This window comes from Cetorhinus maximus, chromosome 16, assembly GCF_964194155.1.
Source record: "Cetorhinus maximus chromosome 16, sCetMax3.hap1.1, whole genome shotgun sequence".
Taxonomy (NCBI): Eukaryota; Metazoa; Chordata; class Chondrichthyes; order Lamniformes; family Cetorhinidae; genus Cetorhinus; species Cetorhinus maximus.
Window position 1 is genome coordinate 14,764,498 of NC_135894.1, and position 27,782 is coordinate 14,792,279.

General features: G+C 42.8%; 1 protein-coding gene across 1 annotated transcript; it reads right to left on the reverse strand.

The window, feature by feature from the left end:
* Positions 1-38: 38 nt before the first annotated feature.
* Positions 39-27,259, reverse strand: LOC144691368 (eukaryotic translation initiation factor 1A, X-chromosomal). The gene is made up of 7 exons (XM_078559399.1): positions 27,052-27,259; positions 13,849-13,932; positions 12,213-12,316; positions 6,630-6,680; positions 2,310-2,391; positions 2,120-2,211; positions 39-217 (listed from the first exon to the last, which is right to left on the reverse strand). The coding sequence occupies exons 1-7, from the start codon at positions 27,065-27,067 to the stop codon at positions 212-214; spliced, it is 435 nt and encodes a 144-aa protein (XP_078415525.1). The 5' UTR covers positions 27,068-27,259; the 3' UTR covers positions 39-211.
* Between the last annotated feature and the right edge of the window lie 523 nt (positions 27,260-27,782).

Genomic DNA, 27,782 nt, shown 5'->3' on the forward strand with positions numbered 1-27,782 from the left:
ACGTTTTATTGCAAAGTTGCACTTTTTACCAAACATCCTCACACTAAAGCCTTTTTATTCTCTTGTGACAAAGAATATAAATACACTAAAAGATTTTTAAAACAAAAAAAGTTACAGAATGGGTTTCTTAGATACATTAGTCATAAATCAACTCATCCACAAAAAAGAATTCAATTCAAAAGGAAGCTTGGTACAAGGTTGGAATCCCACTTTAGATCTGTAAGAAAACATGAAAAAAAGTTATACCAGGCATACGTAAACATTCAAAGTTGAAATAAAGCAGCATCTGTGGAGAGAATGGTTAAATTTCAGGTCAATTACTCTTCTGTCATGCCAAGAATGAAGATTTACTAGATTCGAATAAGTTTTAGAAAAGCTGCAAGGTAAATTATTCTATAGGTGAAGAGGATTAAAGTCCATACTCTCCAGAGTTTCCACTTCAATGAACATGCCACCACACACAGATTCAAGGAAAGAGCAGTTAAAGTTTTGCCATGAAACTGGAACCATAAACAAGAACTGTGTCATGGAACAAGGTGGTAGTTAGGATGCTGTTTTCTTGATGAAAAATGTTGAAATTATAACATGCAGATTTCAAGGAAATAGTGTGTTATTCCTTGAATAATATTGAGCCCGTCAAATGTAAACCTATACTTTCCACTCAGGAGAAAACAGTTCCCAATTAGACTTCCATATTCAATGACTATAAAACAAGTCAAGTTCAGACTCCTGACAAAATTTGTCTTTATAGTCCTAGGTCTGCTTTATACACTGACAACTTTTTGTAGCTTTTTCCAGAGTGAGAAGTTTGGATTCGGTTAACGTCTTAGATGAAATAATAATTAGAAGTCATCTTTTTAAAGTAGTACTGCTGCAATAAAGATATTATTTTGACTGCAAATGTGTTGCAGGTCTCTGTTAGTCTATACAATGAACTAGACAAAGAGACCCAGAGCAATGTATCCATGTTAATAGACAATACAATCGTGGATGGGAACGTAAGCTGTGAAGAGGACAATGACTGCAAAACAATATACACAGGTTAAGTGAAGAGGCGAAAAGGTGGCAGATAGAATATAAATTGGAGAAGTGAGGTTATTCACTTTGGTAGGAAGGATAGGAAATCAATGTTTTAATAGGCATGAAACATGTAAATGCTGATTTTGAGAGAGACTTGTGCATACACTCGTACAAGGAACACAAAATGTTAACTTGCAGGTACAGCAAGAAATTAGGAAGCTAAATGTCATCTTGGCTTTTATGGCATAGAGTACAAGAACAAAGAAGTCTTGCTACAATTGTGACAGTACCCCTGGTTGCAATTTTGGTCTCCATCTCTAAGGCAGGCAGTGCAGCAAGGGTTCACTAGATTGATTTCTAGGAGAAGGCTGAGTAAATTGGGCTTATACTCTCTGGAGTTAAGAATGAGAAGTGATCTCATTGAAACAAACAAGATTCTGAAGAGGCTTGACAGAATAGACAGAGGTTGTTGCCCATGGTTGGGAATCTAGAACGTGTGGACAGCTTCAGGATCAGGGGTTAATTAAAGACTTGAGATGAGGAGAAATATTTTCACTCAAAAGATTGTGAACCTTAGAATTCTCTACCCCAGGGAGGTGCGGATGCTCCATTATACTCAAGGCTGGGATAGCCAGATTTTTGATCTGTCATGGAATCAAGAGATATGGGGAGTTAGTGGGAAAGTGAAGTCAAGGCAGATGGGGACATGGTTGTATTGAATGACAAGAGGAGGCTCGAGGGGCTGTGTGCTCTACACGTGCTCCTATTTCTTCCCTGTTATTTCTGGGGATGCCCAATCTCAAGAAACATCTGTGTAGTTCTGAAGAGGATATTATACAAAATGTGACTAGGCCAGCATTTAGCTGCAGTTTCTTCAGCTTTCAAAACCCCAACTGCCATTTCAAGGCACAACCAAGAGAGGAACACCACAGTCACAGAGTCCAAGTTCAATTACATTGGGCTGTTGTTCATAAGTTTCCAGCCTCAGTGTAATTGTGTGGAGTGAGATAATCTATTCTGAGAGAGAAAGCAATGACAGGTAAACCTGGCACCCATCCCAGTAAATGCTGATTTTTAATCAGTAACATGTTATACTTACATCATCAATGTCCTCATCATCGTCCCCAATATCGTCAAACTGGATTTCATCATCATCACCAGGTCCAAAGGTGTCTGTCTCATTGATTTTGGCTGCGGATATGAGATGGGAGGAAGAGCAGAACTGGTGAAAAAAAATTCAAAACTTTTACAAAGTTCAGACAAAATGAGGATATGACAAGAGTCCATACCATGCTCTGGAAGTTCACCGTAGGCTTTTAAACTTCTTGCCTCATCCGCATTATATTTCAGGATGACATCAGCCTTATTATCCTTTCAAGGAGAAAAGAAATAGGTTAACATGCAACTTTCTTTTGAATAAAAAGCTAGGTATCACAGACAATTGAAGAACACAACTAAAATCAAACTAGTTTCAGACAAACACTAACTGAACAATCCAATATCTCTCCATACAACAAGGGCATTTCAGACCACAAGAAACACATGTCAGGGTTAAGAAATCAAACTGAATTCCTTTGGAGAGGTGACAAAGTAATGGATAGGACAATGTGTATGGATGTTACTTATATGGGCTTCCATAAGGCAGCTGATAAAGTCCCTTAAAAGAGACTGTTTGCTAAAGTTGAAGCTCATGGAATTGATGACAAATTATTGGCCTGGCTCGGAATTTAGCTGAGTGCAGGAGACAGGCGAGCAGGTACTCTATTGACAGATTGTGACTAGTGGTGTGCCACAAAGATCTGTGTTGTGACTTAAGATGATCAACTAGAAAGTCACATATTCAAATAATATTGACAGATTAGGTGAATCATCAAACATGAACCACTTGGACCAAAAAAGACGACAGGGTATTTTCTAAATTGAAAGAAGATAGAAACAGTGGAGGTACAAAGACTTGAGGGTCCAGTTACACAGATCATTAAAATGTCATAAGCAGGTATAGAAAATAATCAAAAAGGCTAATAGAATGCTGGCCTTTATATCTAGAGAGCTAGAATGCAAGGAGGTAAAAGTCATGTTTCAGCTGTATAAGGCCCTGGTTAGACCACACAGAGTACTACAAGCACTTCTGGGTACAACAGCTTACAAAGGATATATTGGCCTTGGAGGCAACACAGCATAGATTTACCAGAATGATATCTGGATTCCAAGGTTTTAAGAGGGAGATTACACAAACTAGAGTTGTCTTCTCTGGAATTTAGATGGTTATGGGGTGATTTGATCAAGTCTAAGATATCAAGGGGAATAGTTTCTCTATTTCTACCCTGTTTCCACTGTTAAGGAGTCTAGGACAATGGAACATGGTTTAAAAATTACAGCCAGTCCTTTCAGAAGTGAAGAGACACTTCTACACACAAAGGGCACTAGACGTTTTGAACCCTCTGCTGCAAATAGCAATTGATGCAACAACTATTAATTTTAAATCTGATATTGATAAGTTTTTGTTAACCATAGTTATAAGGGATATGCAGCAAAACCAGATTTATGGGGTTAGGTTGCGGATCAGCCATGATCTCAAAGAATGAAAGAACAGACTCAAGGGGTTAAATGACCTATGCCTTTTCCTATGTTCCTAAAGATACTTGATGTGAGATGTAATACAAAACATTATCACCATCAGCCCCTTTCCACACTGCAGCAGCCCGATCCCCATGCATGACCACCACAACACTTCCAATCGGCTTTGGCTTCAGGAAAGCACTTTACTGCAAGGGCCTACCTACCCGTTGGATGTCGGTGGAACCGTGATTCAACACTGCTGCCTCTTACTGATCAGCAAAGGCAAGGGAACATTATTGGGAGGCAGGAAACATAGAAACTAGGAGCAGGAGTAGGCCATTCAGTCCTTCGAGCCTGCTCCGCCATTCATTATGATCATGGCTGATCATCCAACTCAATAACCTGCTCCCGCTTTCTCCCCTTACCCTTTGATCCCTTTCGCCCCAAGAGCTATATCTAACTCCTTCTTGAAAACATACAATGTTTTGGTCTCAACTACTTTGTGGTAACGAATTCCACAGGCTCACCACTCTCTGGGTGAAGAAATTTCTCCTCATCTCAGTCTTAAATGGTCTACCCCACATCCTCAGGCTGTGACCCCTGGTCTGGACTCCCCCACCATCGGGAACATCCTTCCTGCATCTACCCTGTCTAGTCCTGTTAGAATTTTATAAGTTTCTATGAGATCCCCCCTCATTCTTCTGAACTCCAGCGAATATAATCCTAACCGACTCAATCTCTCCTCATATGTCAGTCCCGCCATCCCAGGAATCAGTCAGGTAATAAGTATCTGGATAAGCACTTGGCACGTCACGACATTCAAGGCTATGGGCTAAGCGCTGGTAAATGGGACTAGGCAGGATGTCAGGTGTTTCTCACGTGTCGGTGCAAACTCGATGGGCCTCTTCTGCACTGTGATTCTGTGATAAACCCTCGCTGTACTCCCTCTAGAGCAAGTACATCTTCCTCAGATAAGGAGACCAAAACTGCACACAATATTCCAGGTGTGGTCTAACCAAGGCCCTGTACAATTGCAGCAAGACATCCCTATTCCTGTACTCGAATCCTCTGGCTATGAAGGCCTACATACCATTTGCCTTCTTTACTGCCTGCTGCACCTGCCTGTTTACCTTCAGCGACTGGTGTACGAGGACACCCAGGTCTCGCTGCACATTCCCCTCTCTCAATTTATAGCCATTCAGATAATAATTTGCCTTCCTGTTTTTGCTACCAGAATGGATAACATCACATTAACCACATTATACTGCATCTGCCATGCATTTGCCCACTCACTCAGCTTGTCCAAATCACACTAAAGCATCTCTGCATCCTCCTCACAGCTCACCCTCCCACCCAGCTTTGTATCATCGGCAAATTTGGAGATGTTAAGTTTAATTCCCTCATCTAAATCATTAATATATATTGTGAATAACTGGGGTCCCAGCACCGATCCCTGCGGTACCCCACTAGTCACTGCCTGCAATTCGGAAAAAGACCCGTTTATTCCTACTCTGTTTCCTGTCTGCTAACCAGTTTTATATTTATCTCAAAACACTACCCCCAAACCCATGCGCTTTAATTTTACACAGCAATCTCTTATGTGGGACTTTGTCGAAAGCCTTCTGAAAGTCCAAATAAACCACACCCACTGGCTCCCCCTCATCAACTCTACTAGTTACATTCTCGAAAAATTCCAGTAGATTTGTCAAGCATGATTTTTCCTTTCATAAATCCAAGGTGATTCTGTCCGATTCTGCCATTGTTTTCCACGTGCTCAGCTATTAAATCTTTTATTATGGAGTCTAGAATTTTCCCCACTACCGACATCAGGCTGACTGGTCGTCCCTGTTTTCTCTATGCCTCCCTTTTTAAATGGTGGGGTTACATTAGCTACCCTCCAATCTGTAGGAACTGTTCCAGAGTCTATAGGATCTCAGAAGATGACCACCAATGCATCCACTATTTCTAAGGCCACTTCCTTAAGTACTCTGGGATGTAGATTATCAGGCCCGGGGATTTATCAGCCTTCAATCCCATCAATTTCCCCAACACCATTTCCCTACTAATACTGATTTCTTTCAGTTCCTCCCTCTCACTAAACCCTGTGTTCCCCAACATTTCTGGTATGTTATTAGTGTCCTCCTTTGTGAAGACAGAACCAAAATATGTATTTAGTTGGTCAGCCATTTCTTTGTTCCCCATTATAAATTCCCCTGTTTCTGACTGTAAGGGACCTACATTTGTCTTCACCAATCTTTTTCTCTTCACATACCTATAGGAACTTATAGTCAGTTTTTATGTTCCCTGCAAGCTTACTCTCATACTCTATTTTCCCCATCTTAATCAACCCCTTGGTCCTTCTTTGCCGAATTCTAAACTGCTCCCAATCCTCATGTCCGTTGTTTTTTCTGGCCAATTTGTATGCCTCTTCCTTGCATCTAATACTATCTCTAATTTCCCATGTAAGCCATGGTTTGGCCACCTTTCCTGTTTTACTTTTGCACCAGACAGGAATAAACAATCGTTTCAGTTCACCCATGCGCTCTTTGAATGTTTGCCATTGCCTATCCACCATCATCCCTTCAGTCCATCATAGCCAACTCATGCCTCATACCATCATAGTTTCCTTTATACAGATTCAGGACCCAAGTCTCAGAATCAACTACATCACTCTCCATCTTGATGAAGAAGTCGATCATATTATGGAGGAAACTCCCACACAAAGCACAGCAGTTGAACCAAGGAGAGCATGATGTTAAAAATCAAAAGCACTTCAGCTACGAAGTGTTATCAAATGCAAACTATCATGTTTTAAACCTCATGGTGGACTAGTCTTTCAAGATTGCCAAAGCATTTAAAAAATTTTTTTTCCCCCAAAACCAAATTAACTGAAGTTTCTCAAATATTCTATGTACCTAGGTTTTCAGGTCCACCCACCTAAAAAACACCTTTCTTTACACTTGTATTGCTTGAGGCATTGCACTCATAACAGTCAGTGTTATTTTACACAAGTCGAAGAAAGGATCGGTGCAGATGAGGGAATGCCTTACCTGGTAATCTCTCAACCCAACCAATATAATGTCCGACGTGTTTATCCAAACCTGTAACATATAGTTAAGTCATTTCTGGATCTGGTTAATACTTTGCAAACAAAATTCAGACAAATCAGTTACATCTCAGCATGCAAAGCTAGATACATTTCACATCAGTGTTGAAGTGACTGGCATGTGGGCCAAGAGCAAAAGGATGCAGAAAGTATCTTCATGGAATGCATCTTAAGAATCACTGGGAGGAAAAGACTGCATCAGGAGTACTGTGATGCTGCCACTAAATACTGGAAATGAGGAGAGATCAGGCAGGTCAGAAATGACAGAACTGGACCGTAATCCACCAAAACAGAAACCAGTAACACATCTGATGTGCCACTGAATGGCACATAAATCAGTTCCAGACATTAAGTGAGGTCACTAAAAATGCCACGTACAATAATGAAACTTCAACTTAGGCCAACCAGTCAAGTAGAATTTCTAAACAGCCCAAAATTAGTCATATGAAAAATGGTAAGTTGTGATTGTGAAGAGTCATTTGGAATTTTCAGGAGAGAACTCGTAGAAAGTTTGTTGATACAGAAAAAGGGAAGGAGCAATTTAAATTTGAATTTTCTAAAGTGTGAGATGGTAGCGACACTTTGGTGTAAAAGTGTTAGTAGTTAGAATTTGAGGAATTACCCATGTGTGGCACTTTCTAGTAAGTAGTCCATTTGTGTGCCATCTGATTAAAGTACTATTTGGCTGGGGATGGGGAAGGCAAACTGCACATGCAAAATGGAGTGCAGCTGAGGAAACTGAGTGCAGACTTGGAGTTTGGTCAAGAGGGTTGGGGGGTGGGGAGAAAAGGAGGTGTTTGTTTCCTTTTTCTATCTTTCCCACCCTGTAGGAATTGGTTCTTGCTTTGCTACAGGGAGTGTTTGGTGAGCACCTGAGGTCTATTCTATTCCTAAGGTTTAAAATAGTATACAACTTGGTGGTAAAATTAATAAAGAACATATAAAAAGCAACAAATTACTTAATTATATTATTCACTTATTTAAAACACATTAAGGATAGCAGGACAGGTGATGTGTCAAGGCTGCAGCATGTGAGAGTGCCTGGGTAACATTGTGGCCCAGGGCAAACACGCCTGCAGTAAGTGTTTGCTGCTTGAGGAACTTCAGCTCAGAGTCATTGAGCTGGAGGCCGAGCTGCAGACACTGACGCATCGGGAAGGGGGATGGTTACCTGGATGCTTTGTACCAGGAGGCAGTCACACCACTTAAGATAGGGTCTTCTGATTTGGTCAGGAGGGTGAGACTGAGCGTGGCAGGTAAGGGGACCCAGGAGGCACAAGTGCAGGAGTGGGAGTCTCTGCAATTATCCAATAGGTTTGAGGTTCTCAGCTTGTTTGGATGAGCAAACTGACCGTGGCATCATGGTACAGGAGGCCATTCAAGTGGGGGGAGCAAGAAGGAATGTAGTGGTAAGGGCCAGTATAGTGAGGGGGATTGACACTGTTCTGTGCAGCAAAGAGCGAGAGTCCAGATGCCCAGTGCCAGGACTCAAGGCTGGAGAGGAACTTGCAGTGGGAGGGGGGAGAATCCAGTTGTCATGGTCCATGTAGGTGCCAACGACATAAGTAGAACTAGGAAACAGTTTCTGCATAGAGAATACAAGAAGCCAGGTACTAAATTGAAAAGCAGAACCTCAAAGGGTTATAATCTCTGGATTATTACCCGAGTGCATCCAAATTGGCATTGGGTATATAAAATTAGAGATGAACACGTGCTCAAAGACTGGTGTGGGAGAAGTGGGTTCCAGTTTGTGGGGCGCTGGCACCAATACTGGGGAAAGTGGGAGCTGTACCATTGGGATGGTCTACACCTGAACTGTGCTGGGACCGCATAACTAGAGTAACAGAGAAGGTTTTAAACTAAATAGTGGGGGCAAATGATCAAATGTGAAAGATGTAGTACATCAGAGCAGAGAAAAAAAATCAGAGGAAAATAGTAATATGGGAGATGAGAGTCAGAGAATGGCAGGAAGGACAGAGAGAAAAAAACCTAAGAATGCACCAAGTATCAAGACTGTGCATGACCAAGATAACAAAATGACAAAACTAAAGGTTCTGTATCTGAATGCACATAGCATTCATAAAGTAAACAAATTGATAGTGCATAGTAAATAAATATGATCTGATAGCCATTACGGAGACACAGCTGCATGATGACAAGGATTGGGTCCTGAATATTGAGGGGTATATGACCTCCAGGAAGAATAGGAAGCTAAGTAAAGGTGGAAGGGTAGCACTGTTGATCAAGGATGGCATTAGTGCAATAGTTAGCAATGACCTTGGTTCAGGAGATCAGAATGTAGAATCGGTTTGGGTGGAGATGAGGAATAGTAGGGCAAAGAAGTAATTAGTGAGAGTGGTCTACAGGTTCCCTAACAGTAACAACCACAATGGAGGACAAAATAGACAAGAAGAAATATTGGGTGCTTGTGATAAAGGGATAGCAATAATCATGGGTGACTTTAATCGACATATAAACTGGAAAAATCAGATTGGCAGTAGTAGCCTGGATGTGGAGCTCATAGAATGCTTTCGAGATGGTTCCAGAACATGCTGCTCTAAGAAACTAAGCAGAGAGCAGGTTATATTAGTCTTGGTATTGTGTAGTTTGACAGGATTAATGAATGACCTCAGGGTAAAGATACCTTTAGGTAGCAGTGACCACACTATGATTGAATTTTACATCCAGTATGAAAGGGAGGAATGGGTCTAAGACAAGTATTTTAAACTTAAATAAGGGCAACTATGTAGGCATGAAAGCTAAGCTCGTTAAGTTAACTTGGGATACTAGGCCAAGGAATAGATCAATAGAGAAGCAGTGGCAGACATTTAAGGGGATATTTCAGAATAAGTATATTCCTGCTATAAAGAAAAATTCTAAAGGAAGGACCCACCATCCGTTAATTAAAGTAGTTAAGGAAAGCATCAGACTTAAGGAAAAAGCACATAACTGCACAAAGATGAGTGGCAGGTCAGATGATTGGTCAGAATATAAAGGGCGACAAACAACGGCTAAAGGTTAATCAGGAGAAAAATTAGAATACTAGAGGAAACTAGCTAGGAATATAAAACCAGATTACAATGGTTTCTAAAGGCGTTAAAACAGGAAAAGATTAAGTAAAGTGAGTGCTGGTCCTCTAGAGAGAATGGAGAGTTAACAATAGATAATAAAGCAAATGGCGGATGAAATTAAATATTTTGCTTCTGTCTTCACTATCGAGGATATAAAAAACATTCCAGTAATAGCTGTAAATCAGGAGGTGGAGAAAGAATGGAGCTTGGTGAAATTAAAATCACTAGGGAAGCTGTACTAAACAAACTGATGGAGCTGCAGGCTGACAAGTCTCCGGGTCCTGATGGACTTCATCCTGGTGTCTTGAAGCTAATAATGTATATATTATTGGAAAATTTTTTTTTAAAATAGAGGTTTAGTCTGTGAGTGTGTCTTAATTGGATTAAAGCTAGCTAGTCTTGATGCTTTGATGTGTTTTAGTTTTGAGATGTAAACAGAGAGGTAATAAAATTGGTACTATGAAAGGGGTTTTATTGTTAGGTTTAGTTCAGATTTTGTTGATACAATGAAAATTTACGTTCAATGGGCTGGGTGAGGTATAACTTCAGCAGTGTTGTGTTTCTAGGGCAGAGGCAATGAGAGATCAAAATGCAGCTGTAAGCCTCCAACCCTCTCCACAGGAACCAAGTGAAAAGAACCTCATTTTGGAATCGTAAGGTGAAAATGCTTTGTCTGGTGTTTGGTTAAGTCTATGGGTTGCTGTTGCCTTAATGGAGATTCGTTTGGGAATTTGTTCAAAGTTATGATTTTGTAGCCATATGTAGATATATTTTACCATGTAAATTAATAAAGTGTTTCATTTAGTTTAATCTAAAATTGTTCTGGTGGTCTGATTCCTGAATTGAGTGTTGCATCGCAAACATAACACTTAAAATTATAGGTTATGACAGTTGTTTAAAGTTTCCCTCTGGGATTTTTAAATAATTCAGCTGTACCAACTGCATCGGTCATAACACTAGGGTCTTAAAAGAGGTGGCTAATGAGATTGTAGATGCGCTGGTGTTAATTTTCCAAAATTCCTTAGATTCTGGAAAGGTTCCATCAGACTGGAAAGTAGCAAATATAATCTCTCTGCTCAAGAAGGGAGAGATGCAGAAGACAGGAAGCTATAGGCCAGTTAGCTTGACGTCTGTCATGGGGAAAGTGTTAGAGTCGATCCTTAAAGAGACAATAGCTGGGCACTTAGAAAAACACAAGGTAATCGGGAAGAGTCAGCATGGTTTTGTGAAAGGGAAATCACATTTACCCAATTTACTAGAGTTCTTTGAAGGATTAACGTGTGCTGTGGATGAAGGAGAGCCAGTAGACATACTGTACTTGTATTCCCAGAAGGCACAGCATTTGATAAGGTTCCACATCAAAGGTTACTGCTGAAAATAAAAGCTCATGGTGTAGGTGTAACCTGGATAGAGGATTGGCTGGCTGGTAGAAAACAGAGCATGCACAAATGTGTCTTTGTCTGCTTGGCGGGATGTGATGAGTGGGGATCCCACAGGGGTCCGCGCTGGATTTTTTACAATTTGCGTCAATGGCTTAGATGAGGAGAGCAAAGGCATGGTAGCCAAATTTACAGATGAAACAAAGATAGGTAGGAAAGTATGAATTTGCAGATGGATATAGATAAGTTGAGTGAGTGAGCAAAAATCTGGCAGATGGAGTATAATGCAGGAAAATGGTGAAGAATAAAAAAAAGCTGAGTATTACTTAAATGGAGAACAACTGCAGAATTCAGAAGTGCAGAGGGATCTAGGTGCTTTCGTGCACGAGTCACAAAAAGTTAGTATGCAGGTACAGCATGTAATCAAGGCGACTATCCTTTATTACGAAAGGAATTGAACATAAAAGTAAGGACGTTATGCTTCAGTTATACAGGGCATTAGTGAGACCGCATCGCGAATACTGAGCGCAATTTTGGTCTCCTTATTTAAGGTAGGATGTAAATGCATTGGAGGCGGTTCTGCGGAGGTTTACTGGATTGATACCTGAAACGAGCGGGTTGTCTTATGATAGTTTGGACAAGCTGGGCTTGCTTCCACTGGAGTTTAGAAGATGGAGGGGTGACTTGATTGAAGTATACAAGATCCTGAATGGTCTTGACAAGGCAGAATTGGAAAGGATATTTTGTTTTGTGGGTGAGTCCAGAACTAGAGGGCACGATTTTAAAATTAGGGGTCACCCATATAGGACAGAGATGAGGAGAAATTTTCTCTCAGGGGGTTGTGCGACTTTGGAACTCTCTGCCTCAGAAGTCAGTGGAAGAGGGGGTCACTAAATATTTTTAAGGCAGAGGTAGATTGATTCCTTTGCCCAACAAGAATCTAAGGTTATCAGTAGATAGGAATATAGAACTCAAAATAAACAGATCAGCCATGATCTTATTGAATGGCAGAGCAGGCTCGAGGGGCTGAATGGTCTACTTATGTTCCTATTTTGTGTGTTTGTAAATAGTTGTCACCTTCTTTCTCAGCTTCCCTCGAATATGGCAAAGCCTCTTCACACCATCAAAACACATGGCTTCCAAACGTCCATTGCCCAGCATCTTAATCACCTGGGCATATTCTACAGACAAAAAAGTAAATAACTAGAGTTACCTTCGAACAAATGACACGACCATTACAATCTAAATTTGGAGGTAAATAAATTAGTCTTAACGACTGAAGTTTCAGTGCTCTAATCATTCTACTCTTACATTTTTCAGGTAATCCCAGAAATGTGGCAAAAGTAAGTTTTTAACAATAATAAACAGGGTTCAAAGATGTTTATATGGGCAATTTACTCAGCATACAGAAGTATCAGATTAGTGAGTGGCACAATAGGAGTTAGCATTGATATAGCAACTTATGTGGCCTCATGATATCCCAAAATGCTTTACAGCCAATGAAGTGCTGTCACTTTGTACACAGTGAGATCTCATAAATAACAATTAAAGTAATAACCAGATATTCTTGTTTTAGTGATCTTAGTAGAGGGATAAATAGTATCCAGGACACCAGAGTGTGCTTGCTAGCTCTTCCTCGAATAGTGTCATGGGATCCTTTACATCCACCTGAGGGAGTAGCTGGGCCTTGGTTTAATGCCTTATCCAAAAGATTACTATGTGCTCAATCTCTGGTGTAGGTCTTGAGCACACAACCCAATTCACAATTGACTTACAGCTGACAACAGGCGTCTTCATCCTTAAATGATCTGTGGCTTGTCTGTTGTTTAAAATAGATGGGCAGAGCAACTGGACAACTCATGGGATTTTACAATCATCCTATAGCAACTCAGTCGAAGGATCTAGATTAAACAACTCCAGTCTGTTACGGAGTTAATGATGCAGGTAGAAGAAATTAGTTTTTTCTTTAAAGCCAAAAAGATAACCAAAGATGTAAGTAACTAGACACCTGGTGTAAAAACACAGAACGTAAGCTCATAACCCACAGTGAGAATCCGCATTCAGTTTTATTCTTAAGTCTGGAAATCAATGAGACCATGAAGCTGCCGCACTGTAAAAACCCAACGGGATCACTAGTGCCCTAAAGGTGCTAATAACTCGGCCCACACCACAGTGCCATGCCAAGCCACTCAGTTCTAGCAAGTTTCTTCAGTTCAAGAACCACTACCTTCTTGGGTCAGAGTCAATCAAGGATGGGCAATAAATCAGAGTACAAGCCAAATAAAAATCCTACATGAAATGAAAGTCATGTACAGTACTAACCCTCAGCTACCAGGGCTCCAAGAAGTTGTTTCAACTGGTGATTCTCATGTAAAATGAATTCCGGTACCAAACCAAATGTAGGTGTTTTTCTCCAATCATATACCCCTAATCTTTTGAGATGTTTTTGATTTATTCTGCCATGAACTAAATAAGTCACTTTTAACCTTGGGAACAGCTTTTCAAAATTAACTTTACAAGGGTAAATATGGCCTGAAGGCAAGGAGCTTTTGTTTTGTAGTGTTTGTGTTAAGTGGCGTTTTGCAAAATTCATACTGTAGCTACTAAACCTTGTGTTTTAGTATCTTTCTTTGCAGCTAAAAAACAGGTACGATGCCTAGAGCATCTAGGATAGGTGGCTGGAATTATATAACCAAATGTACATCTCACTTACCCTGACCATCTTCTTTAAACACCAGCTCACGTTTCTCGGACTCATTTTCATTCTTACCACGTCGCCTGTTCTTACCTCCCTTACCTGGATATAAAAATACAAAATTAGCCTGCACACAAAACTGCTGATTCTCACCTAACCAAGCACTCTTAGATTTTGAGACATATAGATCAATGGTTCAAATATTTCTGGCTGAAGGACCCACTTTTCAAATGGATTGATCACAAGCCTTATAACACTATATAATACTCAAAGTGCTGGAATGCAAATTGTTTTCTTAAAGTATTAGACCAGTATTTACACATGAGATGGTTGTGCATGTTTTCTCATTGCAGAGCCCATCAACTCTTCACATGATGTTTGACAACGTCATGTACATTATAAACCACCTGCAGATTGGGCTTGTACATTGCTGCAATAGCAGAAAATGTTAATTCACAAACGTTATTAGGAAAGGCAGCAACACCTTCATTGCTTCTTTTATACCAATTCTGAGTACTTGCAGCAACAAATGGCCAAAATTGGGAAGGTGTTTGTTCCTGAAAACTAATTCTCAGCAAGTAAGTAGTCATGGACAATCCCACCAACTCCTGTTATGTTTTTCCACTTAGGCAACATGATGTAGCAAATGTTGAAAATGGGCCCCAAACCCAAATTGCTCTTATGTCTTTATATTTTAATCATAAACACTGAAGTACTCTTCCGTCATTGCATGAGGAATGACCCTTTCACACAATGATTGCATTTCCATCCAGAAACTCAGTCAGTAGTGGGAATATATCTGAACCTCCATTGCTCAGTCTGGTTTTACAAAATTTCAATTTTCTTCCTAAATGTTGCAAACTTAGCATTCAAACTGGGCGACCGCTTTGCAGAACACCTATGGTCTGTCCGCAAGAAAGACCCAAACCTCCCTGTCGCTTGCCATTTTAACACTCCACCCTGCTCTCTTGCCCACGTCTGTCCTTGGCTTGCTGCATTGTTCCAGTGAAGCCCAACGCAAACTGGAGGAACAGCACCTCATCTTCCGACTAGGCACTTTACAGCCTTCCGGACTGAATATTGAATTCAACAACTTTAGATCTTAAACTCTCTCCCCAATCCCCACCCCCTTCCCGTTTCTTCCCCCTCCCTTTTGTTTTTTCCAATAATTTATAAGGATTTTTCTTTTCCCACCTATTTCCATTAGTTTTAAATCTATAACTGTAATACCCTGTCAGTCTTTCCATCCCACCCCCACTAGAGCTGTACCTTGAGTGTCCTGCCATCCATTCTTAATTAGCACATTTTCTTAGATAAGATCACCACCTTCAACACCTCTTTGTCCTTTTGTCTGTGACATCTTTTGATTATCTGCTCCTATCACTGCTTGCTTGTCCCTACAACCACCACCCCCCCAACTTCTCTCCCCCCGCCCCACACCCCCACCTTAAACCAGCTTATATTTCACCCCTCTCCTAACTTTACTCAGTTCTGCTGAAGGGTCATGAGGACTCGAAACGTCAACTCTTTTCTTCTCCGCCGATGCTGCCAGACCTGCTGAGTTTTTCCAGGTAATTCTGTTTTTGTTTTGGGTTTCCAGCATCCGCAGTAGTTTTTTGTTTTTATTCACTGAACATGGTTGGATTGCCCATTTGTATTGTTAGTTTCCACGTAAACAGTTTAAAAATGTTAGCAAGTTTCAATATTCATAATTGGTCAGAAGTTTTCAGCTGATGACGTTATGCGCACAGAAAGAAAAAACAGTGGCTATGAAGTCGAAGACACTTTCTAGAATTCTGCTGCAAGATAACCAACATGCTTCAGTATGAAGCAACAATTTTTCATATCCTAAACCCATTTCTGAACAGTTTTGTAAAGAGATGTTTGTCAGGGCTTCACAAAACTCTCAAGCTGCATTTAGCACAGCACGAAATGAGAGTTTCATCTTTTTTGAAGGGCTTGATGAAGCAACATACAACTATGTTAGGATTACCTGTGGGTTTACAGCTCCTATCCTTGCAATAACATTTTTCTGCCAGTCATAGTAGCCAGCAGATTCTGTACAAACAGCAACATAGTTCTACTTGAGCAATTCTGATTTCATGAAATTACCCAGTAACTTGAACATTTCCTCCCCCTTTGTTCTTTCTGGTAACGTCTAACAAAATGGGGGAGTTATCTTATGAGGAAAGGTTGAACAGGTTGGGCCTGCATCCACTGGAGTTTAGAAGAATGAGAGGTGATCTTATTGAAACATAAGATCCCGAGGGGACTTGACAGGGCGGATGCAGAAAGGGTGATTCCCCTTGTGGGAGAGATTAGAGTTAGGGGACAATTTAAAAATAAGGGGTGTCCCATTTAAGACAGAGATGGGGGAGGAATTTTTTTCTGAGGGTTGGGCGTCTGTGGAGCACTTTTCTCCAGAGGAGGTAGGGTAATTTTTATGGACAGGTGAATAGATTCTTGACCAATAAGAGAATCAAAGGGTAGACAGTATATAGTGTTGTTGAGGCCACCATCAGATCAGCCATGATATTATTGAATGGTGGAGCGGGCTCAAGGGGCCGAATGGCCGTTTCTATGTTATTTTGTAGCTTATTTCATTTAAAATCATTGGTACGGGTAGATGGGTCTACAAGCCAAATGTTTCTCAGAAGGTTCTCAAACCACTTCGCTGGCTTTGAAGAACCATAAAGTTTAGTCATACAATTAAAATGCTTTTTTAAAAAAAACTTCACAATTCTCTGCAAATAGAAGCAAAATGGCAAGTCTCACCAGCTAAAGGTCCTTTATATTAACTCCAAATGATTACATTTTTATCTTTGAAGCAGCAACAGAACACTATTTGAAATTAAGATTTACCCAATCTTCTAGTTATTTGACCAATTTTTGTGAATTGTACAGACACCAACTTGTGCCACAATCTTAAATCCCTAAAAGTTTGAATCTACCTTGGAATATTTCTTTATGCACAAAGAAAAAAAACACAAAGTACTGAATCAAACTTTGTTACTGATTAATAATTAGAGTTAAAAATGGAGTCTGTACTGAATTCCATAGGTATCTGTGGTTCCCAGACTGGGGTCCGCAGCCCCCAATAGCTCAGCAGGTAACATGCCTTAATTGCTGTTCGAATCTTACGAGAGTTGAGGGAATTTAAATGCAATTAATAAATCTGGAATTAAAAGATAGCCATGAAACTATTGTCAATTGTTGCAAAAGCCTATCTGATTCATTAATGTCCTTTAGGGAAGGAAATCTGCCATCCTTACCCAGTCTGCCCTGCATGGGACACAATCATAGCTTACAGGCAACATCCCAGACACCATCATCACCATCCCTGGGCACATCCTCTCCCACCGACAGGGCAGACCCACCAGAGATGACAGTACAGTGGTATGCAGTCAGGAAGGAGTTGCCCTGGGAATTCTCAATATCAACTCTGGATTTAAAAAAAAAAATTCATTGACAGGATGTGGACTTTGCTGGCTGGGCCGGCATTTTTTGCCCATCCCTAGTTGCCCTTGAGAAGGTGGTGGTGAGCTGCCTTCTTGAACCACTCGAGTCCCTGTGGTGTAGGTACGCCCACAGTGCTGTTAGGAAGGGAGTTCCAGGATTTTGACCCAGCAGTGAAGTTGATATACAGCGATATATTTCCAAGCTAGGATGGTGATTGATTTGGAGGGAAACTTCCAGGTGGTGGTGTTCTCATGTACCTGCTACCTTTGGCCTCCTAGATGGTAGTGGTCATGGGTTTGAAAGGTGCTGTCTAGTAAGTCTTGGTCAATTCCTGCAGTGCATCTCGTAGATGGTACACACTGCTGCTACTTAGGACCTTATGATGAAGCAGGTGAAGATGGTTGGGCCGAGGACACTACCCTGAGGAACTCCTGCAGTGATGTCCTGGAACTGAGATGATTGACCTCCAACAACAACAACCACCCTCCGTCGTGTTAGGTATGACTCCAACCAATGGAGAGTTTACCCACTCCCCCCGCAATTCCCATTGACTCCAGTTTTGCTAGGGGTTCTTGATGCCACATTCAGTCAAATGCTGCCTTGATGTCAAGGACAGTTACGGTCACCTCACCATGGGAGTTCAGCTCTTTTGTCCATGTTTGAACCAAGGCTATAATGAGGTCAGGGGCTGAGTGACTCTGGCAGAACCCGAACTGGGCATCAGTGAGCAAGTTATTGCTAAACAAGTGTTGCATGATAGCGCTGTTGATGACCCCTTCCATTACTTTACTGACGATCGAGTGTAGACATCGGCAGTAATTGGGTGCATTGGATTTGTCCTGGTGTACACACAGGATATACCTAGGCAATTTTCCTTATTGCCAGGTAGATGCCAGTGTCGTTGCTGTACTGGAACAGCCTGGCTAGGGGGGCGGCAAGTTCTGGAGCACAAGTCTTCAGTACTGTTGCCGAAATATTGTCAGGGCCCATAGCCTTTGCAGTATCCAGTGCCTTCAGCCATTTCTTGATATAACGTTGAGTAAATCGAATTGGCTGAAGACTGGCATCTGTGATGCTGGGGACCTCCGGAGAGGCCGAAATGTTTCACCCACTCAGCACTTCTGGTTGAATATTGCAACAAATGCTTCAGCCTGAACTTTTGCACTGATGTGCTGGGCTCCCCCATCATTTAGGTTGGGGATATTCGTGGAGCCTCCTCCTCTAGTGAGTTGTTTAATTGTCCACCACCATTCCCGACCGGATGTGGCAGGACTGCAGAGCTTAGATCTGATCCGTTGGTTGTGGGATCGCTTAGCTCTGTCTATCGCTTGTTGCTCATGCTGCTTGGCACGCAAGTAGTCCTGTGTTATAGCTTCACCAGGTTGACAGCTCATTTTTAGGTATGCCTGGTGCTGCTCCTGCAATCCATTGAACCAGGGTTGATCACCTGCTTGATGGTAATGGTAGAGCAGGGGATGATATGCTAGGCCATGAAGTTACAGATTGTGTTAGAGTACAATTCTGCTGCTGCTGATAGCCCTAGATGCTGTAGATCCAGTCTAGCAGCTATGTCCTTTAGGACTCAGCCAGTTCAGTCAGTAGTAGTGCCTCCGAAACACTCTTGGTGATGGACATTGAAGTCTCCCACCCAGAGCACCCTCAGTGCTTCCTTCAAGTGGTGCTCAGCTGAGGGAGGGCACTACATGGTAATCAGCAGGAGGTTTCCTTGTCCATCTTTGACCTGATGCCATGAGACTTCATGGGGTCCGGAGTCGGTGCTGAGGACCCTCAGGGCAATTCCCTCTCGACATGGCTGAGTTTGCCATTGTCGCTTCAGATGCCTAGGTTGATGCTGGGTGGTCCATCTGGTTTCATTCCTTTGAGGCTTTGTAGCAGTTTGTTACAACTGAGTGGCTTGCTAGGCCATTTTAGAAGGCATTTACGAGTCAATCACATTGCTGTGGGTCTGAAGTCACATGCAGGCCAGAGCAGGTAAGGACAGCAGATTTCATTCCCTAAAAGGACAACAATCAACAATGGTTTCATGGCCATCATTAGGCTTTTAATTCCCATGAAGTCTCATGCCATCAGGTCAAACATAGGTAAGGAAGCTTCCTGCTGGTTACTACCTACTGCCCTATCAGATGAATCAGTACTCCTCCACGTTGAACATCACTTGCAGGAAGCACTGAGGGTGGCAAGGGCACAATGTACTCTGAGTGGGGGGTCTTCAACATCCATCACCAAGAGTGACTCAGTAGCACCACTACTGACCGAGCCCTAAAGGACATAGCTTCTAGAATGGGTCTGCAGCAGGTGATGAGGGAACCAACGAGGGAAAAACCTACTGACTTCATCACCAATCTGCCTCTGTTCTTGACAGTATTGCTTAACAGCGATCACCACAGTGCTTGTGGAAACTAATTCCTGCTTTCACATTGAGGATACCCTCCATTGTGTTGTGTGGTACTACCACCATGCTAAATGGGATAGATTTCGAACAGATCTAGCAACTTAAAACTGGGCAACCATGAGGTGCTGCGGGCCATCAACAGCAGAATTGTATAGAACCACAATTTGTAACCTCATGGCCCAGTATATCACCTGATCTAACATTATCAAGCCAGGGGATTAACCTTGATTCAATGAAGAGTGCAGGAGGGCATGCCAGGAGCAGCACCAGACATATCTAAAAGTGAGGTGTCAACCTGGTGAAGCCACAACAGAGGATTACTTGCATGTCAAACAGCAAAAGCAGCATGCGATAAACAGAGCTAAGCGATTCCAAAACCAATGGATCAGATCTAAGCTCTGCAGTCCTACCACATCCAGTCATGAATGACGGTGGAGGAGGCGGTTCCACCAATATCACCATCCTCAATGATGCAAATGACAAGACTGAAGCATTTGCAATAATCCTCAGCCAGGAGTGCCAGGTGGATGATCCAGCTCAGTCTTCTCCTTAGGTCCCCAGCATCACAGATGTCAGTCTTCAGCCAATTCGATTCACTACACGACATCAAGAAATGGCTGAAGGTACTGGATATTGCAAATTCTATGGGCCCTGACAACATTCCAGCAACAGTGCTGAAAACTTGTGCTTCAGAACGAGCTGCACCCCCAGCCAAGTTGTTCCAGTACAGTTACAACACTAGAATCTAGGCAATGTGGAAAATTGCCCAGATTTGCGCTGGCAAATCCAACCCGGCCAATTACCTCCCCATCAGTCTACTCTTGATCATGAGCAAAATGATGGAAGGGATTGTCGACAGCGCTATCGAGTGGCACTTACTCACTGATGCAGAGTTTGGTTTCTGCCAGGGCCACTCAATTCCTGACCTCATTACAGCCTTCACAGAATCACAGCATTGTTACAGTGCAGGAGGCGGCCATTTGGTCCATTGCGTGGCACTGGTTATTCGAATGAGCAACTCATCTTGTCCCATTCTCCCGCCTTCTTCCCTTAACCTTGCACATTCTCTCTCTTCATATAAGTCGAATTCCCTTTGCAATGCTTCAATGAACCTGCCTCCACCAAAATCTTAAACAGAGCATTACAGACCCTAACCACTCGCTGCGTGAAAAGGTTTTTCCTCATGTCACTATTGCTTCTTTTACTAATTACTTTAAATATGGGCCCTCTTGTTCTCAATCCTTTCACAAGTAGGAACAGTTTCTCCCTATCTACTCTGCCCAGGTCTTTCATGATTTTGAATACCTTTATCAAATATCCTCTTGGCCGCCTTCTCTCCAAGGAAAACAGTTGTAACTTCTCCAATCCATCTTCATAACTGAAGTTCCTCATCCCAGGAACTATTCTAGTGGCATTTTTCTACACTCTCCAATGCTTTCACATCCTTTCTAAAGTGCAGCGCTCAGAACTGGACACAATTCCTCAGCTAAAGCCAAACTAGTGACTTATACAAGTTCAACATAAACTCCTTGCTCTTGTATACCATGCCCCTATTGATAAAGCCCAAGATGCTGTATGCTTTATTAATCGCTCATTCAACCTGTCCTGCCACCTTCAATGATTTATGCACATATACATCCAGGTCCCTCTGCTCCTGCACTCTCATTAGAGTTGTACCCTGTATTTTATACTATTTCTCCATGTTTTTTTCTACCAAAATGAATCACTTCACATTTCTCTGCAATGAACTTCATCTGTCACTTGCCCACCCATATACCAACTTGTCTATGTCCTTTTAATGTTCTACACTATCCTCCTCACAGTTCGTAATGCTTCCAAATTTTGTATCATCCGCAAACTTTGAAATTATGCCCTGTACAGCAAGGTCTAGGTCAATGATATATCAAAAAAATAAAAAGAGTGCCAATACCAATCCCTGGGGAGCTCCACTACAAACCTTCCTCTAGCCCGAAAAACATCCATTAACCACTACTCGTTTCTGCCACTCAGCCAATTCTGTATCCATGTTGCTACTGACAACTTTATTCCATGAGCTATAACTTTGTTCACACGTCTGTTGGGCAGCACTGTATCAAATGCCTTTTGGAATTCCATGTACATCACATCAACAGCACTGCCCTCATCAACTCTCTGTTAGCTCTTCAAAAAAAGTTCTGAAAGTTTGCTAACCATGATCTACCATTAAGAAATCCATGCTGGCTTTCCTTAATTAACCCACATTTGTCCATGTGGCTTCGTCCAAACATGGACTAAAGTGGTGAGTTAGGAGTTACTGCTCCTGACACCAAGGCAGAATTTGACTGAGTGTGACATCAATGAGCTCTAGCAAAACTGAAGTCAATGTTAATCAGGGGGAAAACTCCACTGATTTGAGTCATTACCTAGCACAAAGGAAGATGGTTGCAGTGGAGGTCAATCACCTCAGTCCCAGGATATCACTGAGTTCCTCAGGGTAGTGTCCTGGGTCCAACATTCTTCAGCTGCTTCATCAATGACCTTCCCTCCATCGCAAGGTCAGAAGTGGGGATGTTTGCTGATACTGCACAATGTTCAATACCATTCATGACTCCTCAGATACTGAAGCAGTGCACACCCAACATTCTGGATTGGGCTGACAAGTGGCAAGTAACATTCACGCCACACAAGTGCTGGGCAATGACCATCGCCAACAAGAGAGAATCCAATCATCCCTCCTTGACGTTAAATGGCATTGCCATCACTGAATCACCCACTATCAACATCCTGGGGGTTACCAGTAACCAGAAACTGAATTGGGACAGCCGTATAAATACTATGGCTACAAGAGGTCAGAAGCTCAGAATTCTACAGCAAGCAACTCATCTCCTGACACCCCCCAAAGCTTGTCCACCATCTACAAGGCACAAGTCAGGAGTGCGATGGAATACTCTCCACTTGCCTGGATGAGTGCAGCTCTAACAACACTCAAGCTTGACACCATCCAGCACAAAACAGCCCACTTGATTGGCACCCCAAACCACCACCTTCAACATCCACTCTCTCCACCACCGACACAGTGGCAGAAGTGTGTACCACCTTCAAGTTGCACTGCAGCAAATCACCAAGGCTCCTTTGACATCATCTTCCCAACCCATGACCTCTACCACCTGGAAGGACAAGGGCAGCAGATGCTTGGGAACTCCACCGCCTGCAAGCTCCTCTCCAAGCCACACACCATCCTGACTTGGACCTGTATCACCGTTCCAGCATTATGCAAGTATCTTCTCCACATGGACTGCAGCAGTTCAAGGTGGCAGCTCACCATCACCTTCTCAAGAGCAATTAGAGATGAGCAATAAAAGCAATGCAGTCCTAGCCAGCGATGCCCACACCTATGAAAGTATGCAGGTTCTTTTATATATTTAACTATTTTGTGATTCATGTACCAGGACACCCAGATCCCTCTGCAGAATTCAGCAAAATCTCTCCATTCAGATAATATGCTGTCTTTCTATTCTTCCGGCCTAAGTGGACAAGTTCACATTTTCCCACATTGTACTCCATGTGTCAAATTTTTGCCACTCATTTAGCCTGTCTATATCCCTTTGCAGACTCCTTATGTCCTCTTTACAACTTACTTTTTTGACTATCTTTGTCTCACCAGCAAATTTAGCAACAGTTCCTTCAGTCCCTCCGTCCAAGTCATTGATATAAATTGTAAATTTCTGAGGCCTCAGCACTGATCCCTGTGGCACTGCACTCGTTACATTCCGCCAACCCAAAAAAAACCGATTTATGCCTTCTGTTTCCTGTTAGCTAACTAATCCTCTATCCATGCTAAGATATTACCACCTACACCATGTGCTCTTACATTGTGCAGTAAACTCTGATGTGGCACTTTGTCAAATACCTTCTGGAATCCTAAATACACCACATCCACAGGTTCCCCTCAGTGAAAGAACCTAAAATATTCTATAGCTTATCATGTATTTGCAGGGAAAGAAATGATGACTGGAAGATTTCACAGGTGTGTGACAGGTTAGGGATTCAGGCACACATGTAGCAGTCAATTAAATTACCACATTAAAATGAAAATGTGTCCAGGAATGTCCCTACTTTTTGCTTCAAACCTTTCTGGGGCCACTTGGCTATACAGCATTGAGCCTCAACAATTAAAGCAATATTTCCATTAACTGGTGTATATCTCAAGTTACAGGACAGCAGGTTATGCAATTATACAGGGTCTCAAAAATTTGAGTAGCAGGTGAAGCTAGCAGTTGCAACAGGTGTGGTGTTCCCCACTAGCTGGATGCTGCTGCCAAGCCAAAAAGGTGTTCTGCCCATCAAACAAACGAGTAATGTTGTTTATGAATTTCAGTGCTGGCGTGATATTAAGTATGTAGGCCATACGCCCCAATGGCTGGTGGAACGTATCATGTCCCTTCTGTTGCTCGGAATGGGCAAGGTACAGGCCATAACCCACAAGTCTGTGCTTGCAAAACTCAAATCAGTGTCCAATATTAGATACAATTGTTTAGCAAAAGTTGTCCAATTGTGTGTGCCAAGAATTATGCTGACAACCAACTTAAGATCATCAGTCAGGCTCACAGGATGTAGCTGCTATGTGTGCCAGAAACTACATATATTAATACACAGAGCCCTGGTCCTTGTAGACAGAAAGAACATGTACACACATTGCACCTCTTTCAACTAAACAAAATAGGCAACAGCCATTCTCTGATTCATTCCCCAAGACACACCTTGGCCAAGAGTCAACCTGCCTGGTTTGAATTTAAACACAGCTTGGCAGTTAACAGTCAGTCAACAGTTAACTGGTGCATTCACCATGTCAACACCTCTACCATTCAGAATCCACTTGCCAACTAATCAGCACCCTCCTATGAAGTATAAATTAATTGTTCCCTTTACATTTGGTATTCTTGCAAACTGTCCTGATGATTGCAAGACAAAAAGCGTCAACATGACGTGCCTTTTTTCAACAATAATTAAGTTATATAGGGCTTTGGTGAAATTGTGGCAGGAATACTGTGTTCAGTTCAGGTTTCCTTACCTATGGAAGGATTTACTTACCTTGGCAATGGGAAAGGGGGGTGGTGCAATGAAGGTTCACATGATTGCTTCCAGGGACGAAAGGGCTGTTCTGAGAGACGGAATAGACTGGGCATAAATTCTCTAAAGTTTAGAGGAATGAATGGTGATCTCATTGAAACAAAGGATTCTGAGAGGGCTTGACAGGCTGTTTCTCCAGGCTGGAGTATCTAGAACCAGGAGGTAAAATAAAGAGTTGGTCATTTTGGACTGAAATGAGGACAAATTTCTTCATCCAGGGTCACGAATCTTTGTAATTATCTACCCCAGAGAGCTGTGGATGCGCAGTCGATTATTCAAGAATGAAATTGCTAGATTTTGGGGCATTAAAGGAATCAAGGTAGAAGGTAGGAAAATGTAGTAGGTGCAAAGTTTAGCCATGATCTTCCTGAATGCTAGATGTAGAAGCAGGCTCAGGATGCCACATGGTCTACTTCTGGTCGTACTTATGTTATTTAATGTTTTTAATTTAAAATGAATTCAGACATGATGCAACAATACCTAGAACAGCCAATTCCAAGCATCAAACCAACAAAATTCTAATAGCAAGTAGGAAATAAAAAAGCAAAGAGAATTGAGTTGCCAGGACCTGGTGAATTTGGCCAACATGGCATGGTTTAGGATCCCAAGATTCTCAATGAGATGGGAAGGGAGTGGGGTCGAGAAGATGGAAAGGAAAGAGATACGATGGTACATAAACTTCAAAAACAGAATTATTGGTGGAAAAACCCAATACAACAATAAGTCATATTCCAGCAGAAAAAAAAACAAGAGCTGGTATCAGTAAAAGGGGCCACTACACAGTTACGATTGTCAGAAAAACCAAACTGGCTCACCATCGCCCAATTAGTGTAAGGAAAAAGCTACCCTTATGCAATGTGGCCTAAATGACTCCAGTGTGGTTAACATTTAACTGACCTCTGCTATTGCCCAACAAACCAATTATACCAAACTTCTACCAGTGGTTCAAATGGGCAGCCTGCCAACACCCTCTCAAAGGGTTGGGTAATAAATGCTGGCCTTGCCAGTGACACCTAGATTCTTATAAAGATTCATCATCATTGATTCATTCTAAGATATCTGTGGAGCACTGTGCAAATTATAGAAAATATTGGAATGATGAGCAAGCTGCAGTGTAAATCAGATGGATTCAAGGATCTACCAAAAATAGCCAATAGAAACCCTTGTTCCAACTGCCATCTCAATCTGCCCGCTTGATGCATAATCTTTCACCTAACTTGCATTTCTGGGTTAAGTGAGGCCAATCTAGTTGTTGGGCTTGGGGCAGTGCAAAGCCAACCAGTCAACACAGCAATTACAGGTGAATGGGCTGCAGACATGGCTGACAGGGCAACAGATACCCCCATTGGCCCCATGCTTCAGGTCACATCCTGTGTTAGTCTATCTCCAACTTAACAGTGGCACTAAAGTGAACCTCCATCTAATTTCCAGTTATCAATTAAAAGAGGGTGCAGTTAATATGATTGAGCTTTAAATCTGGTGAAAATCCACTGGTCTCATTAAATAAACAAAAATGTTTTGGACAGCTAATTTTTTTTATTCAGAAAGCAAAACTGATGACAAGGGGAATTTTTATAACATGGATGGGAGCATCAGAAGCAGAAAGGTCAACTGGTCCAATCCCAATTTGGATAACAGGGCAAGTGTGTGGGATGGGGCTTGAAAACTAGAAGATTAATTAAGGAAGGAAATGTTCCAAGTAATGAGCATTTTCATTAGTAACACCAGATAACATTATCCATGATATCTAGCTCATACACAACGCCATCCCCCTCAGCTCCATCTCCCTACTTTAATAACCTGAAACAAACAAACATCTCAAAGTGTCGCCAGTCTGGATAATGTGTAGCTGCTCCCACCCCCCCCACCACCATGTTCCAGATTTCCACTGCGGAATGGGGCGAGCCCTCATCCGGTTCTAAAACTTCCCCGCAGCAGGATGGGAGAGGTGGGCGCCGATGGGGCCTAGTGAGGCCAGCAGCCGGCCAGTGGCGGAGGGAAGAGGCCGGCGCTGGAGGGGGGGGGGGGGGGGGGCGGAGAGAGAGAGCGCGCGGGGAAAACCGCAGAGACTGCGGCTCCCGCACGTGTTTGCGGCTCCCGCACTGCCTTCCAGCTGCCTCTCCCCTCCCTCCACCTCCTCCTCCTCCTCCAACCCGGACCCGGCGGTTCGGTCGGTCCCTGTTCCGCTCCCGGCGCCTCGCCTGGACTCCTTGTCCTGCTCAGCCCGCTCCCACTCTCACCTTTATTCTTGGGCATAGCTCTACGTGTGTCCGCGGCCTCCGGCTGCTCCTGTTCACCGCACTGCGCACGCGTCGCGTCGCGTCGACGAACTTTATTTAAAAAAAAAGGAACCGGCGGACAGTGCGAGCACGTGACCCGGGCGGTGACGTCAACCGGGCCCCGCGTGGACCACCTGACTGACAGCAGCTGCGCACCGCCCCCCACCGCGCGCCCGGGCTGGCGGGCGGGCGGGGCGAGCTTACGTGTCGCACAGCCTGGCCAATCGCACGCCGCGACATCAGACAAAGGCGGGGCCGATTGGTACCGTCAACAAACAACCACTTACATTTGCATAGCGCCTGTAACGTGACGAGCACGTCCCAGAGCGCTTCGCGGGAGCAATTATAAAACCCAAGGTGACGCCACCAGGCCACATGCTAAATAAAAGCAGAAAGTGCTGGAAAAGCTCAGCAAGTCTGGCAGCATCTGCGGGCAGAGGGACAGAGTTAACGTTTCGAGTCCGGTAACCCTTCTTCGGGACTCTGAGATATCAGCCTGAACAGAGGCAGAGTGTCTGAAAGGAGGAATGTGACCTGGAGAGGTATAGGGAGGGTATCTCAGAGCTTGGGCCTTGGCAACTGAAGGCACAGCTGCTAGAGTGACCAACTGTCATTTGGGGGGGTGGGGGGAGGAGGAAATTGCCCCTTATTTTGACATGCCTCTTAAGGGTCACCTTTTGTCCCTCATTTCT

Coding starts and splice junctions, on each gene's coding strand:
- LOC144691368 (XM_078559399.1), bottom strand. Junction 6,681..12,212: donor GAGGGAAGCTGAGAAAGAAG/GTGACAACTATT, acceptor TATATGTTACAG/GTTTGGATAAACACGTCGGA. Junction 2,392..6,629: donor TTGGGTTGAGAGATTACCAG/GTAAGGCATTCC, acceptor TCTCCTTGAAAG/GATAATAAGGCTGATGTCAT.